General features: G+C 41.9%; 1 protein-coding gene across 2 annotated transcripts in view; it reads right to left on the bottom strand.

Annotated features, from left to right (window-relative positions):
• The window catches only part of BABAM2 (BRISC and BRCA1 A complex member 2), a 227,782-nt gene that overhangs the window by 15,230 nt on the left and 196,609 nt on the right, over nucleotides 1–15,943 (bottom strand). The window contains exon 12 of one of the 2 annotated variants that reach the window (XM_061624940.1): nucleotides 14,161–14,670. The exons of the other annotated variant lie outside the window; for it this stretch is intronic. Within the exon in view, the coding sequence (XP_061480924.1) occupies nucleotides 14,538–14,670 (133 nt within the window). The 3' untranslated portion in view covers nucleotides 14,161–14,537. Of the gene's footprint in view, nucleotides 1–14,160; nucleotides 14,671–15,943 lie in introns of those variants that run through there. 2 annotated transcript variants of the gene reach the window in all.

Raw genomic sequence — 15,943 nt, 5'->3', positions numbered from 1 at the left:
TAGGGATCGGTTTCCCTTGCTGCTGTTTTTCAGGGTTTTGATGGTTGTTGTGCTACCATTGAGGTGCTCTTTAATAGATTTTATACTGTTAGCCACTTTGGCTGTTTTACTGTATACATTTTCCCTTTCTATATATAGCATTCTGTTTTTATTTCAAAGCCATCCAGACAATTTTTTTTGAAGGGTGGGGATGAATAACTTCAAACCTACCTACTCACCCACCCGAACAAATGTGGACTATTTGACCTGTAAGGCTGAATGTAACTAAAGTTATTTTCAAAAACCGGGGGGGGGGGAGGGAACATGCAACATTTTGAACTGTCCCTACTTTCTTTAAGAAAGCAAAACAATTATTTCTGCTTAGCATTATTCTTTGCAAGAGAAGGGATGCTTTGCTAAAGCTAAGAGTGAATATCTAAAAGAAATAAGCAGCAAATCAGTTGGGAGTTGTATATTGTTAGGCCTTAGTGTGCTCTGAAGATGGGCCATAATGTTTTCATGGCATCCGGTTGCAACAATAGAGGAAATACAAGGAAGGAACACAAACTGTTTGAAAAATGACATTGTATGGAGAAACACAGTGAATAGTTTAGCCAGATTGTGCCTCAGGATTGTAGAGATGAATACTCCTCCTAAGATTCTAAAAAGGACTGAGTTTGATCTAGCAAGCTGGGATTCAAACTCTACATAAATACACTACAGACCTATATCAATACAAGGCAAATCATTAGTGTCTTTTATCATTCACACTCAAGAAGCTATCAAGGGAGACTTCACATTTCACTTGCTCAAGAGTACACAAATGCCATGTTATTTAACAGTGAGAGCGTCTTAGCCTTCTTTACATGTTGTAACTGTTCATGTTGACATACTTCTATTTGTTAATACCCTAGCTGTACATGCCCCAGTGCCTTAAGTGTCAGAAATTGTCATCACGAAGAAAGAGCAAACACCACTTGATGGTCCAAAGATGGTTGAAAAGAGTTTCAGTATGAAGTGTAAAGTCAGCACCTACAGTAAACAATTCATCATCAGTACATAACAGTTTGACTTAACCTCAATTTTCAATAACAAGTGACAAGCCTCTAGAAAAACTAAATTAAGCTGTTGTCAACATTATGTAACATGCCATTTCCTTCTACAAGACCACTGATTGCTCTGCAGTCATTCTTACCTGGGGACAGCAGCAATTAAGCTCACTTGGGCTTCTCCTTATTGGTGGTTTTCAAGAGATGTGGGAGTTATCATTGCTAATTAGTGTTTCAGTATCAGCTTCTCTAGAAGCACAAGCTTCTTGTCACAATATAGTAAGCTATGGATACCTCAGAATGGAAAGAAAGTCAGTTTGTCTATGAAAAAAAATTCATTATGGAAATAAGGAACAGGATTTTTATACACTGTTGCCAGTAAGCAGGGAGAGAAGCAGAGAGATAGGTCAGTAGAAAGGGCCCCAGAGGCCAGCTAAGATATGGGGAGCCCACAGGCAGAAGGCACTGGACCAAGAAATTGGGGTGTATGGGAAGCACAGATGTGTGAGGCAAAGGACTGAATGGTCACACGAGGCTGGAAGATTCAGATACTTGAAAGAACTATGAATTCAAAAGTAGTTCTACATTAAAGAGAAAGGTATCAGGATAAACAGCATGGAACCTGATGTGCTCCTGAATGCTCTGGGGGATTTTTCAGCAGAGAAAGCTGACGATCCTGCTGAAGCCTTGGTCTCACTATGGAATAGGCCATTGACATGCTGACTGTTCTCTCCAGCACTGTGGAGCCCAAGTGGCTCCTTGGGATTCTAGGGAGCTTCAGACTATGAAGCAATCCAGATGAAGACTAGAGCGCAAGTCTCACTCTGAAGTCAACTGAACACTGGTTAGTCTACACAATCATGCCTGCCATGTGACAGCGCAGGCTGCGAAGGCTTACTTTGCAGCTTGCATTGCATTCTTTAGTAGCTGACTAGCTGAGTTATTTGAAAGGTTTAGAGGTTACTGACTTCCATTATGGGGAGGGACCTCTGGAGCATTTGAGGACCAACTGGCTATACACGTTGAAGATAAAGTCACTTGATTTTGGAATGACCTTGACTCTGTTCTTGTTGCAGTTTCAGATGAAGTACGCAGTGTAGGAGCGGGTGATGTGTTGTGGGATCAGTTTCAGCTTATGCAGTCAGCTGATGTGTAGAAGGTGCTGGCAGCTACACATTCAGCCACATGTTCTCTTGACCACTGTCCCTCCTGGTTTATTACATCTAGCGGAAGGGGTTTGACTGGTTGGGTCCAGAGTGTGGTTCATGCTTCATTGCTTGAGGGGGTGGTCCTGGTGGCCTGGAAAGAGATGGTGGTGAGGCCACTCCTAAAAAAACCAGCACTGGACCTCTTGGATTGGAATAGTCACAAACCCCCTGCTTGGGAAAGGTGGTAGAGAGGGTAGTGGTGGGGCAGCTGCATGCATTCTCGGATTACATAGATTATCTAGATCTGTTCCAATCTGGGTTCAGGCCTTGCCATAGGACTGAGTCAGCCTTGGTTGCTCTGATGGATGACCTCTATAGAAAGCGGGACAAAGGGAGTGTGACCTTGCTCCGGCTTCTTGGTCTCTCCATGGCTTTCAATATCACTGACCACGGGATCTTCCTGGACCAGCTCTGTGGAATGGGAATTGGGGGCACTGTGTTATGGTGGTTCCAGTCCTACCTACAGGACTAAGACCAGAGAGAAGAGTTGGGTGATTGCTCTATGCGGGGCTCCCCATGTACTTGACCCAGAAACTACAATTAGTGCAGAATGCTGCAACCAGATTGCTGATGGGGGTAAGACCTTGTCAGCATATAACACCTCTGCTCAGAGATATGCACTGGTTGTCAATCTGTTACCAGGCCAAGTTCAAGGTGTTACTACTAGTATATAAAGCCCTTAGCAGCTGGGGACTAGTTTACTTGCAACATCGCCTTTCCCCATATATGACCACTTGAGCACCTTGTTACAGGTGCCACATAATACTCGTTTCACACCTGTAAGAAATAGTTATTTTAGTGTGGCAGCACCTGCTCTTTGGAACTCCCTGCCTATTGACAGCAAGCAGAAGTCTTCACTATATTCCTTTTGGCGCCTGCTGAAAACTTTTCTGTTTAGACAAGACTTTCCAGACACATAAATGTTGATCTATACTTTTTTTTTAGTTAGCAGGTGTTTTAAATATGTTTTAATTACTTGCTTTCAACTTTTTTATTGATAATTTTAATGTTTTTTGTAAACTGCTTAGAAATTTTCATATTTAAGCTGTATATAAATTTTGTTAAATGTTTCTATTTTATGCTGGTCATTGACTGCAACAATAAAGATGTGTTAAATAAAATTAAAACAAATACTTTTAAGCTATTTGTGGACCTATTTCTTCTTTTCATCAGCATGCTGTTCAGAAGAATACCAAATTAAAACAGAACAAACTAAGAATTATAACATTAATTACAACGTCTCTTACATTTGTTTCAGCGCTACAATCAGAGGCTAAGTGATAAACTGGAAAAGGTGGCAGAAAATGCTTTTCAGAAATACTAATATGAGAACATCATAGTAGTGTGGCTTTTATCAAGCATTTCTGTTCATCTTATTAGACGTCACTCATCCCCATAGAGTAGGCGTTCAATATCAAATGCTTTGCAGTTCAGACCAAATCCTTTCTCAATCAAAATAATTCAGACCAGCGAAAATCAGGAGAATATATTAGATGAAAGCTACAGCTAATCTCAAGAAAGATCAGCGCAGAGATCATATGACTTTGTGTCTTCGAACTATTCAGCTCAGACTGTAATTATGATGTTGCCAATTCATAATGATGTCATGTTACATAAAGGATGTCAACAGTGTGGCCACAAAGTGCATCCAAATACTTGTAAATCCCTCTTACTATATACTTTTTGAAGCTCAGACTGGTAATTCTAAAGGCTTTATAGTTCTCTGTTCTTGCTGCAACTTGTCTTGAAACAAAGAAAACTTGTTTTGAAAATGCTTGCCACCCACAGCAGTCTGTTCTTGGGCATCTGATGAGGAAAGGGCCAACCCTTCCCTGGACCACAGATAGTCTGGCTGGCTCTTTTTGTGCAACTCCCAGTAATTAACCTTTAAAAGCACAAAAGACAGATAATACAATGTTCTCAAAGATGGGGTTACCACCTTCCCAGATGCATTGACCCGGAGACACACACTAGGGGTGGGGATGGTTATAAAAGAACACAAATGATTTCAAGGTATTTAGTTTTATTGCTACTTATATAACTGAAGTGATCAAGGCGAAAGGGTTACGTTTAAAAACATGTAGAAACTGATCCCAAGCAGCTGCTTTAGCTATAGTAGAGAAGAGGCCTGCATGGCTGTGTGGAAAGTGGAAAAGTCACTGCCCTCCTTGCTGTGGAAAAATGCTTTAACACTTCTTAGTACCTAGTAACCAATGCACCGCTTTGTTGGCAACTGCTTTGGAACAACATGTAAGCTGCTCTGAGCTCTTTGGAGGAACAGCAAAGTATAAAGTACCATCATGGCTGAAGTACACACACAACATGGTATCTTTTGCCATGAGTAACTTTTAAAAAGTGATCGGGTGAATCTCTTTCCTTACATGATGATTATCTTTGCATGGGAGGAAAGAAAACTGTGTCCACTCAGATTGCACATTTCCAGGTCATTCAAGAACAGTAACACACCCATGCCTCCATTCCCTCCTTCCTCTGTTTCCCTCAGGGAAATTGGAAGCCCCTTAGGTTAGGGACCTCTCATACCCTCCTGTTCATGTAAACACCATGTACATAGATTGCACTAAGTAAATTTGTTTTAAACTGTTTTAATATTGTATTTTATATTGTTGTGATCGGCCCTGGGACCTTCTGGTGAAGGGTGGGTAATCAATTAAATAACAACACATGATGATGATTTTTATTCTCTGAATAAAAAATTCAGATACTTTTTGTGTTGCAGTTCACAGTGGGGTGGTCTCCCCTCTAATCCATCCCCTTTAGGTTCCTCAGAATACCAGGCTACTCTTGCTTCAGAGTAGACCTTTGTTCTCAGAATCACAAGCCTCGTTCATCACAAGATCCTCCTATGGGCTTCTCCTATTTTCTTATGCTCAGGTTCCTCCCCACTTCCTTCTCCTAGGCTGGCCCCTGTGCACAATTAACACAGACAGTGCTATTGCTTCTTTCCCTCACTCTGGTAACCTTCTCTTTGGCTCATTAGGGATCCCTCCTACTCAGCCTGTCAGTATTAGGTTGCATGCAATATTGAGGCAGAGGGAACCACCCTCTTTCTTGCCTGTCTGTGCTCCTTTTGGAAGCACATTGTGGGGTGTTTCCTGCAGCTGTATCTTTGGCTGTTCTCTTCCCCTCAAGCCCACGCCTCTCTCTCAGCATTTCTGTTTTATCTCCGTACTCAAAGAGGGAGGTGTGCCGTCCAGCCTGGCCTTACTTGCTGGAGCAACTTCCTGCAAATACTCACAACAGCATGAGCAGATGGAAGCTGCCTCCTCACAAGTGGCTTAAGCTGCAGCTCAGAATGGATGATTTTAAAGCTCATGTGCAAAGTCTACACCAGGTTTCTGAAGACCCAAGTGACCCCTCTTGGGTACGTGTGATTGCACAGCCTCACAGAGGACACTGACAGAAGCACCCTCTTTCATTCACACATACAAACAAGCAACACATTTGCTCTCACACATGTAAAGGCCACAATCCAGAGACACTCATTTGCTCACGTGAGGGACCCTGATCCTGACCATCAGGCAGGCTGCTACTCTATTGCTACACTCCCTTTGCCACTATCATGCTCTTCTGGTCCCAACCTTGATGCAGTGATCCTGTCAGATTGGTGAGCTCATGTGGGGCAGGGGGGCAAGCATACAGGCCGATTCTGGCATACGTGCTGGCAGGCAGACACTGGAATTGCTGAGGTGGTCAGGAGAGGCTGCCTGAACTCAGACTTCGCTCTGTTACTAGGATCATAGGAGAACACAGAGGGGACCTCAGAGCTTAACCTCACAAAACAGCAGAGCTTGGAAAAGTTACTTTTTTGAACTACAACTCCCACCAGCCCAATCCAGTGGCCATGTTGGCTGGGGCTGATGGGAATTGTAGTTCAAAAAAGTAACTTTTCCAAGCTCTGCAAAACAGCAATGCCTAAAGTTAAACCCCAATGCTGTGGCTAGTTGAGTTCTTCAGCTCTTGCAACAAATGGACTCAGGGCAGTCAGCTCAAGAGGAAGTGACCCTGCTATCAGACAATCAAATTGCATGGTTCTGGGACTACCCACCCCATCTACATCGACAGCACATTGCAGTTTTAAAAACCCACAAGAGTGGCTGCATATTATAGCCAGCATGGATTTCTTGCATTCAGCAATGTTAAATGGAAAATGCCCCCCATGACATTCTACTGCTTCCCATCAGCTCATTTTAAAACAAAACCTTACAAAACTTATATTCCAGAACTCAGAAATGCTTGCTTAATAACCCTCTAAATTTTCATGGCAATACACAAACAGTCAGAGAAAATTGAGAGTTCAACATGTAAAAAGAGAGAAAAAACAGACCCCTTCAGGACTTTTTTCTGACAGTGGTCTCATAATTTGTTGAAATTCATTAAAAATCATGTTCACAGAGTACCTGTAATCCTATCGCTGACCTTGCCCCATACTCTGACCTTCATCTTCTGCAGTTGAAAAGTTTAAAAAATGCCTGGCTGATTTTTCATTTATTCAAAAAATTTAGCAATGGAGTCTATGATAAGCCTAGGCATGCTCAGTAAGAACCAACTATCAGTGTTCTAAAAGCCAGACTCACAGCTGCTGGGCTTGCCTAATCAGGGGGCCACACCCACACCAGACTTTGATTTCATGTGAGACAGTCATGGCTTTCCTCAGAGAATCCTGGGAAGTGTAGTTTGTGATGGGTGCTGAGAGGAGACTGCTATTCTCCTGACAGAACTCCAGTGACCAGAGTGGTTTAATAGTCAGTCACTCTGATTGTAGCTCTGTGAGGGGAACAGGCATCTCCTAGCAACTCTCAGCACCTTTCACTAACTACACCTCCCAGGATTCTTTGGGAGAAGCCATGACTTTGTAAAGTGAAACAGAGTTCTGGTGTGGATGAGGCCAGGGACAGCTTTGGTTTAAATTTGGGTGGGAGACTATATGTGCCTGCTGTATAATAAAAAGGTCCCAGGCTATGGTCTGAAGGCACATAAGGCCAGCACCCTGCTGAAGCTAAGCAGGGTCAGGTCTGGTCAGTTCCTGGATGGGAGACCACCTGGGAACCATATGTAAGCCGCCTTGGGTTTCTATGATGAAAAGAAAGGCAGAGTATAAATGTAATAAATAAATAATAGATAAAAAGTTAGGGAAAACCCTGAAAAACGATACTGTTTACAATGTTTTCCTTTTGGAAAGGAAAGCAGCTTTCCCTCTGCCCAGTGCCCACCCACCCAATCTCCTCCCCTCCCCCTTCCTCCCTCTCTTCCCCTTCCCCCTCCCTGCCCCTCCCCAAGGTCAGTTTCACCTATCCTAAGCATGATTGCACAGGAGTAAATTCCACTGAACTCAAAAGGCATGCAAATGATCAAATCTGCCCTCCCCTCTTCCTCTCTCATATCCTTTCCCTCTTGCACTTTCCCTCCCCCTTCCTTTGCCACTCCCCTTCCAATCCCCTCCTCCTCCTTTCCATCCCCCTGTTGAGACCCAGGGGGCCCAGGGCGGCCTGGAGCAAGAGGTGGGGGAGCCTCAGGACCCCTTCCCAATGCAGAGCGAGGGGGAGGGCACACCCCCAGCTCTGCAGATGGTAGAGATGTCAGATGGGGAGGCTGCTCTTGAAAATCTGGGGGAGGGAGACATGCACAACCACTCTCCGATTCCCACGGGAATGTTGCCCACTCCCGCGGAGACCCCTCCTTTATCAAGAGCCCCAGGAGAGCTGTTGGAGCAAGATCTCTCATGTGCGACAACTCCACCCCCCCAGGAGTCCTTGGCTGGCCCTTCAAACGCCTCCCCGCCAGAAATGTCTCCTCCCCCTTCAATGGAGCAGGCATTTGAGGAGTCTAGACTGTCCGATGAACAGACGTGTGCACGCCCTCTGTCACCCCTTGCGCGATGCCGAGAAAAGAGGCTTGGTCAGAAGGAGGCACCGCGCAGGAGTCAGAGGTTGAAAGCGAAAACCTTCCCTATTTAAGCCCGCACCCCTGGTTGCGGGTTGCTGAGTCAACTCCCCTTACACGCTGCAGAGTAAACCTGAGTAGTTAGTTAGGGACTACAGCGAGCTAGCCAGAGACCTCTATGAGACGCCTTGCCTTTGATGTTACTTTAATAAAACAAGAATTGATTCCAGTTTCGCCTCCGTTTCATGATTCAAACTCTGGGCAGAACACCCCCATGGTCACTTTACCTATCTTAAGCATGATTGTACGGGAATCCCATTGAAATCAATAAGTATGCAAATGGTCCAACCTACCCTACCCTCCTCCTCCCTCCCATCACCTCCATTTTTGCCCCTTCCCTCCCACTTCCTCACCCCTTCTCCTCCCCTTCCAATCCCCTCTTTCCCCCTCCTCCCGCTCCCCTCTCCCCTCCCTTCCCTCTCCCCTCCCCTCCCCCTCGGTCACTTTTATCTATCCTAACCACGGGAGTAAATCTCACTGAACTCAATAAGCATGCAAATGATCTGACCTGCCTTTCCTCTCCTTCTCCTCCCCTCTCCCTTCTTCCTCTCTTCCCCTCTTTCTTCTTCCTCCTCTCCTGCCCACTCCAGCCCCTCCTGCCTCCCTCCCTCTTCTCTTCCCCCACCTGGTCATTTTTACCTATCCCAACCATGACTGTAAGGGCGTAAATCCCACTGAACTCAATAAGCATGCAAATCATCAATCCACGCTCAGCAAACTTGCACAGGATCCCATTTCTTACCTCCTGGATTAAAAAGCAGAGAAATTAATAGGGGGGAAAAAAACCCTGTGGTTTAAGAATGTACCTACAGCCAACAGATATTTCTATCAAACGTTAAAAAGCAGGAAAATTAGGTAGATATAGTGAATGCACCAGGGGAGCAGGAGACCCGACCTCCTCTCTGAGATATTGTACTGCCCTACAAATTGGTCAAAATGCAAACACAATTTGGGTTGGTCTTTCACAGTTGATAACATGTTGGTAACATAACATCTTTCACATTTGGTAACATGTGCCTCTGAACATATGGTGAGTGGTGGCAACACCTGCAATCAGCCCAAATTAAAGAAACAAGACATGTGCTGTGCTGATCTTGTTTTAGCACAGAGGAAGCACAGAGTCATTTTAAATATGTTTGATATACTTCCCAATTTTAGTGAAATTTCCTATAGTAAATCATTTTCTTTTGCTTCTGTTTCTGTGAAGATGTGTACAGCAACACTTTGCAACACTAAAATAACTCCAAAAACAATTGTGGAATAACGGCACTGACTATTCTACAGAATAGTCTCCAATGGACATGAGGCCTTAGTTTGCACAAAATAAAACAGTGGGAGGTGAAATATATTCTAGCAAATGTCTAGGTATGTTCTATGTTTTTAATTGATCATGCCCACCTCTCCTTAAGTGGAGTGGTTTAAGTATAGCAGGCTGAACACATGCATTCTGGGCAAGCCAAGTTTGTTTTTTCCAACAGCTAGATTCATTGCTTAAGTAACAACATATTGTAACCAGCCTGATTTTACATCAAACTGCAGTTTCAGATTCAGCTGTTAATGTACCCAAAATAGAAATACAGCATAACCTCCGGTTTGAAACACAAAAGGCTGTCTTCACCATTATATGACATTGACCAATACAAAGGCTTTGAAATTAATACAAATAAATTTGACACAGATTTCTAGGATGAATAATGAGAGAGATACAACTTTCTAGGTTAGATTCTCTGTAGAAACAGTAGTAACACAGGAAAGAAGCAAAGTAAAAAGAACCCCAACAAACAGACAAAAATGTCATTCTCCATCTTTGGAGATGGCAGGTATTGCCACCACTCACCATATGTTCAGAGGCACATGTTACCAAATTCTTCCAAGCTACACAGGAAGTGGATTGGACTGTGAAAGACCAACCCAAATGGTGTTTGCATTTTGACAAATTTGTAGGGCAGTACAATATGTCAGAGAGGAGGCCAGGTCTCCTGCTCCCCTGGTGCATTCACTATAGCTGCCCAATTTCCCTGCTTTTTAAAGTCTGACAGAAATATCTGTTGGCTATAGGTACGTTCTTAAACCACAAGGTTTTTTGCCGATTAGTGAATTATTTATTCATTTTAAAATTCAGCAGCAATTGGGGGGGGGCTCCAATCAGCAGTATACTCTCTGGCAGTTGCCCAACTTTCTCAGTGGCTAGTTGTAAGCCTGATCATGTGTCCTCAGGTCACAGCTGGTGTGATAGTAACTCTAACTTAATGTGAGACAATACAATGCATTTAAATGTTTGTCATCTCCTTGTCTCTTTCTGAATTCATGTATGCATAGTACTTTAAAGTGCTATCTAACTCCACAGTGTTTATTCAGATAAACAATATGAATTTAAAATTGCAAACAGTTATTGTTTCAAATGTGGTTTGGTATGTATGTTACATTTCATAACAGGATTAAATGGAACTGTAATGTATCATTATACTCAGAACTATTCCTATGATCCAGAAAAGAAAGTCTTATGTTAAGCATTCACCCCATAAACAAAGTTCATGAACATTCCAAGGTCACATAAAACATTTCAAATATTTTTAATGATAGATGCAAGCATTGTTAAAAATCAACTTTCATTCAAGTCAGGATCTGTACAAGTTCAAATTAACACTTTAACATCTTTTCTGTTTCTAATTACTGTAATCAACAATCCTTTTGCTCAACAAAAGGAAAGCAAAATTCCATCTATTTTGTTTCCTTAGCTGTAATTGTGTTTGGTTGTGCACAAACATTTAAATTAAGCTACCCATTATGCTTTAAGATGAAAGGTTGCGTAGATTGTATTCCAGTAGAGCATGTTGTTGGGTTGGTCCATTTTCAAATTAGACTGTGTTTGTTTTTCTAAGTTATTATATAGCATACACAATTATTTGCCATAAATCTATACAGCATCCGTTTCCAGACTCAAATGTGGAGATCAACTCATCACTTCAATCTGATTGTGTGCCAAGCTCCTGTGGATGTTTGAACAGAAACTTTCCCCCAAAAGTTTTGGTTAGTAACCAGGCTAAGTGGAGACCAAATATTAGTTTCAGGTGGACTCACAGGTAAGTTGGGAAACTGTACTCAAACATCAAAGGCTCCTCATCAAACTGGAGGAAGGTTTTGCATAGGATGCTGCAGTACTCTTCAATACATTTAACAATGACTTAGATGAAGGGATAGAAGCAATTCTTATCAAATTTATAGACAACATAAAATATTATATTTCCTTCACATTTTTCTCAGTATACATAAAAATGTTTGGTTTCATCAGGTGGTGGCCTGTTGCTTTAGAACAGATCACAGCAACTTTATTTCTGCTTTCTAAAGTTACAGTTATGCATTCATTTCTGCTTTTTAAACTTCCTTTTTCCTTTCAAAATTAGTAATCATTGGGAGTCTTGACTGTCTATGAAAATGGGAGTCACTCAAAGCATTGTCACTGTTCTAGATTATATGAAATATACCATATATTTAGCATGGAAGTATACTAGTGTATCATATTCTATGGACTAGATTAATACTTGCGTTAAAACCAACATTACTCATGAAGGATTCTTCAGCTTATTATTTTGGATTTCTTTTCCTTTTTCTCCAGGCCAAAAGACTCTGCTAAGACTAGAGCCAGAATGCATGCTCTCTGTCAAGGTGTTCCCACACAGTCTGCCATATTTCGGGTGCAGAAGGAAATAGCAGAGCTTGGGCTAGAGTTATATAATCTCCTACCCAATTTCATATTCAAGAGGGCAGAAATATCCTTGTAAAGAATGTCAGTGTGTAGATCAATGCATAATTAAAGAGCACTCATTTCTGGATACTAGGGGGAAAGCTGCACTTTTAAAAAATGTATTATCTGACATAAGAGATTCTACATTTGTACTAAAGAAATTAATTTAAGATCCCTAATTTAATACTTCAGATTTTGCTAGATGGAATGCTTCAATTTTGTATATTTGTTATTTCTGCCAAGCATTTCACATATTCATATCTCCTACCATGGCATTACATCTTTAATCATTGTTTTTCCTTTGCTCCAGTCAAAGATTTAATGAGAAGTGACCTGAAATAAGTTTCCCAACCCTCCTAATTTGGCTGAAATCCACATTATGCATGACAGCACTGAAGATCCCTGGCAGGCACCTGTCAGAAACCAACATACCATGTCTTAAGAGATGCACTCAGCTATCCAAGTCGATACTTTTCAAAATGAACATGAAAAATGTGTTTTTAACTAGCCAAACACTACTATATTGGCACCCACTGTCATGAACATACACAGATTTCACTGAAATATAGATTGCTCCTCTGTTGCAGGCCATCATCCACATTCATTTTTGGTCCACTGGTGTTCTATTTATCTCTACCACAGCATCTATCAGAAGATTTTGTTTCTAGAGCTGTTAAGCTAATAAATGTAGTAAGCAGATTAATAATAAAATATTATGTGGTATTTGAGTAAAATGTCCTACCTCCATCTTTCTAGGTGTTGGCATCTTACCCCCATTAGATACATTTTATTAAGTGAACAATTTCTTGAAATTACAGTACCTTTAAGTCAGGGTAGGCTTTGCTTACTTAGAAAAGGTAAATTTGGATCCTTTGTGTTTTTTCACAGATTCCACTCTACTCTACTTGCCAGCTCCCAGAATGAAATCTCATTATCATAACTTCTAATTAAATTGGCAAAGTTTAGTTAATTAATCTGTCTCATTTATTTGATCAAAAGTCATTTTAATAGAGTAAAAGGTTGCCCCTAATCTGGATGGAAACATAAGAACATATGAGGAGCCTGCTGGATTAGGCCAGTGGCCCATCTAGCCCAGCATCCTGTTCTCACACTGTCCAACCAGGTGCTTGTGGGAAGCCCACAAGCACAATCTGCTGGTATTTGGAAGCATACTGCCTCTGACTATGGAGGCAGATCACAGCCATCATGGCTAGTAGCCATTGATAGCATTATCCTCCATGAGGATAGTTGTTTTTTTTTAAGGGTAATACTTTCTAACATTTAAAATACAAAAAATGTGGCTGCAGGCACTTTCATAGAAGAGTCTCTCCTGGGGGCTCCAAGTTTAGGGAGCCATCAGCAACATGCCCATCAGCAGTTTCCTTCCTAAGGACAAGGGGAACTTACTCTGAAAGGCAGCAGAACAGACTTTTCTTCTTCTTTAAACTGGAAAGAATAACAGTTTAAAGGAGGAGTGGCAATGTACCCTCTTGACACTTGCGATTTTGTTTTTCTCACATGTCCTGAACATTGTCAATCTGGGGCATTGAGAGGGAGGAACAAAACACCAGATGCCACAAACAAATGACAGCCCTCCCGAAGCCCCCAGTATTTCACCTGCAATGCCCTGGACTGGTTGAACATTTGGGGCATTGTGGGAAAAACAAAATGGCAGCTATCTGGTGAACTGTTGCTGCTAGAGGACCAGAGGGCAGACAGGCATCAGTGTGGTAGGACCTAACAAGGCACTGGTTCACCAGCAACTGCCCAACAATATGGCATGCTGATACCAGGTCTGAAATGAAGCACATTTTTATCTTCACATAATTTATCCTGTTGCTGCTCCTTATGGAAAGGGGCAAGGAGCTGCCAGAAACAGAAGCCCCACTTTCAGATTTCTGAAATGTTTTAATCAGAATTTACCAGGTATTGTCCTACACATAGTTTCAGGCTTATATTTGCACCCATAGGGACTACAAACATGCCTTTTTTAAAAGTCAAGGGCAAGGTTCTCAAGATGCTAAATACTTTTGCTGTCCTTCCCTAGACTTGCACAAAATGCACTAACTTGCACTTATAGAATTCAAACAATAACATGGAAACATCTCTAAAACCAGCCCCCTCCTGTATTTCCTGAAGCCTCATTGGATTTTCTGGAACTGCATGAAGTGTAACTGAGAACAGACACTAAACCGGCATGCTTCCAATAGCTAAGTATTACGTGCACAAACAAGTGAGCTTTATTTACAATATTCCTACATAAAATTGCAGGCTGAGAGACTGTACGTTCTGTTTACACAGGACTTGAATGCCTACTTAAGAAGAGAAAAACACAACATTTTTTCCCATGGAAACAAAAACCCAAGGTCTGCTGTATATCTTTACCACCAATAACAGAATCAGTTTTCCATAATTAGCAATATATTTTATGCCCACCACAGATTACTATGAACTGTGTGTTTCCATGTGATGGTGTGCTGCTGTCTCCATACAGTCCCTTTTTCTGCAAAAGCAGCCTTTGTGTTGTGAGAGTAGAACTAAACTTGACGTCTAATTCAAAGATGTCTCCCCCTTTCCTTTTTTTCATGTAGGCCATTAAAACCAGAGTGAATTTCTGGGTGAATCCTTCTTCTCAGCCGTCTGCATCCTTATGGCCAGGGCCGGTGCTATCATTAGGCCAACTAGGCAGCCGCCTAGGGCGCAGACCTCAGAGGGGCACAGTACTGACCTTTGAGGGGCACAGTTTTATACATATTAGTTTTTTTTAACCCTTGGTAAAAACGCAACTAAAATAAATTTAGCAGTTTCAAGTTTTGTACTTTTCATTTTTTCTACAAGACATCTGTTTTTGAAAACTGAAGTTAGCAATTTGGGGGGTGTGTGCAAGTAGTTAGCCTTGCCTAGGGAGCAAAATAGCCTGGCACCGGCACTGCTTATGGCCCTTGCTACTTGCTCACGTCTCCTTGTTTTGCTCCTATATTTCAGTTTAATCCCTCTGCCTTATCATCCTTCAACTTTCTCCAGCTTACACTTTACCTATACCCTCCATTTTTGTCCCGTGATCTCCCCTCTTCATTAATCTGACTTGATCATAAATAGGCATATGAACTGCAACAGAAAAACACATTACATCATTCATATTCATGTACAGATTATATATGGGCCCCAAAGAAGATAGCAACTCAAACTGTAAGCAGTAAAATGGAGACACAAACAGTTTCAAGTTGTGCCCCATTACAGTAGGCTGTCAGTGCACAGAAAAAAGGATGAATATATTTATTTCAGGATTAGACATAATATTTTTTTAAACAAAGGATCCATAAAGCCCAGGAAGAGAGGAAACAAGACTTTTCAGGAAAATGTGACTGTAAATTCTCCCTTATAAATAAGTAGGGGACATGTGAGGCGTCCTTCCCTGGCTCTCCCTGTCAGGTTCCTACCTGCGCGTGGTTACTGCCTGTCACTAGGCACCACCAGGGACTCCACCAGTCCGGACCGCTCTCTTATGGTTTCTCTCCCCGCTCTAGCACAGATCTCAACAGATCCCCCTGCTAGGCAACCACCAGTAACGTCCCAATACTAGTATTCCCAGAGACTCTGAATACTGGCATTGTTATTCTCTTCACCGCTGCCACCATTCGTTACAGTTCTCCTTCAGCCTTGGTCATTACCTTACCCTCCCTTCTGGTAATATACAGTATGGAGTTGCTCTGCATATAAAAAACTAAAGCAAAAATAGACTAAGCTTGTGAAAAAATTACTGTGTTGGAAGAAGAGAAGCGGAGAGAATTTATAAGCAAAAGCAGGCATTAAGAAAAAAAGGTGGATGTTTCAAACATACATAAAGTAGGACAAAGCTTACAATTTCATTCAACAATGGCATTTCAAATTAGGTAACAAAAGCTATTATTTATTTATTTAATTTGTATCCCGCCCTTCCTCCCAGCAGGAGCATATAAAATTAGCATATAAAAACAACAAGCAAGAAACACGCTACTATC

Source organism: Rhineura floridana, chromosome 4, assembly GCF_030035675.1.
Source record: "Rhineura floridana isolate rRhiFlo1 chromosome 4, rRhiFlo1.hap2, whole genome shotgun sequence".
Lineage (NCBI taxonomy): Eukaryota > Metazoa > Chordata > Lepidosauria > Squamata > Rhineuridae > Rhineura > Rhineura floridana.
The sequence above is the reverse complement of the archived record's forward strand: the minus strand, read 5'-3'. Positions and strand labels throughout refer to the sequence as shown.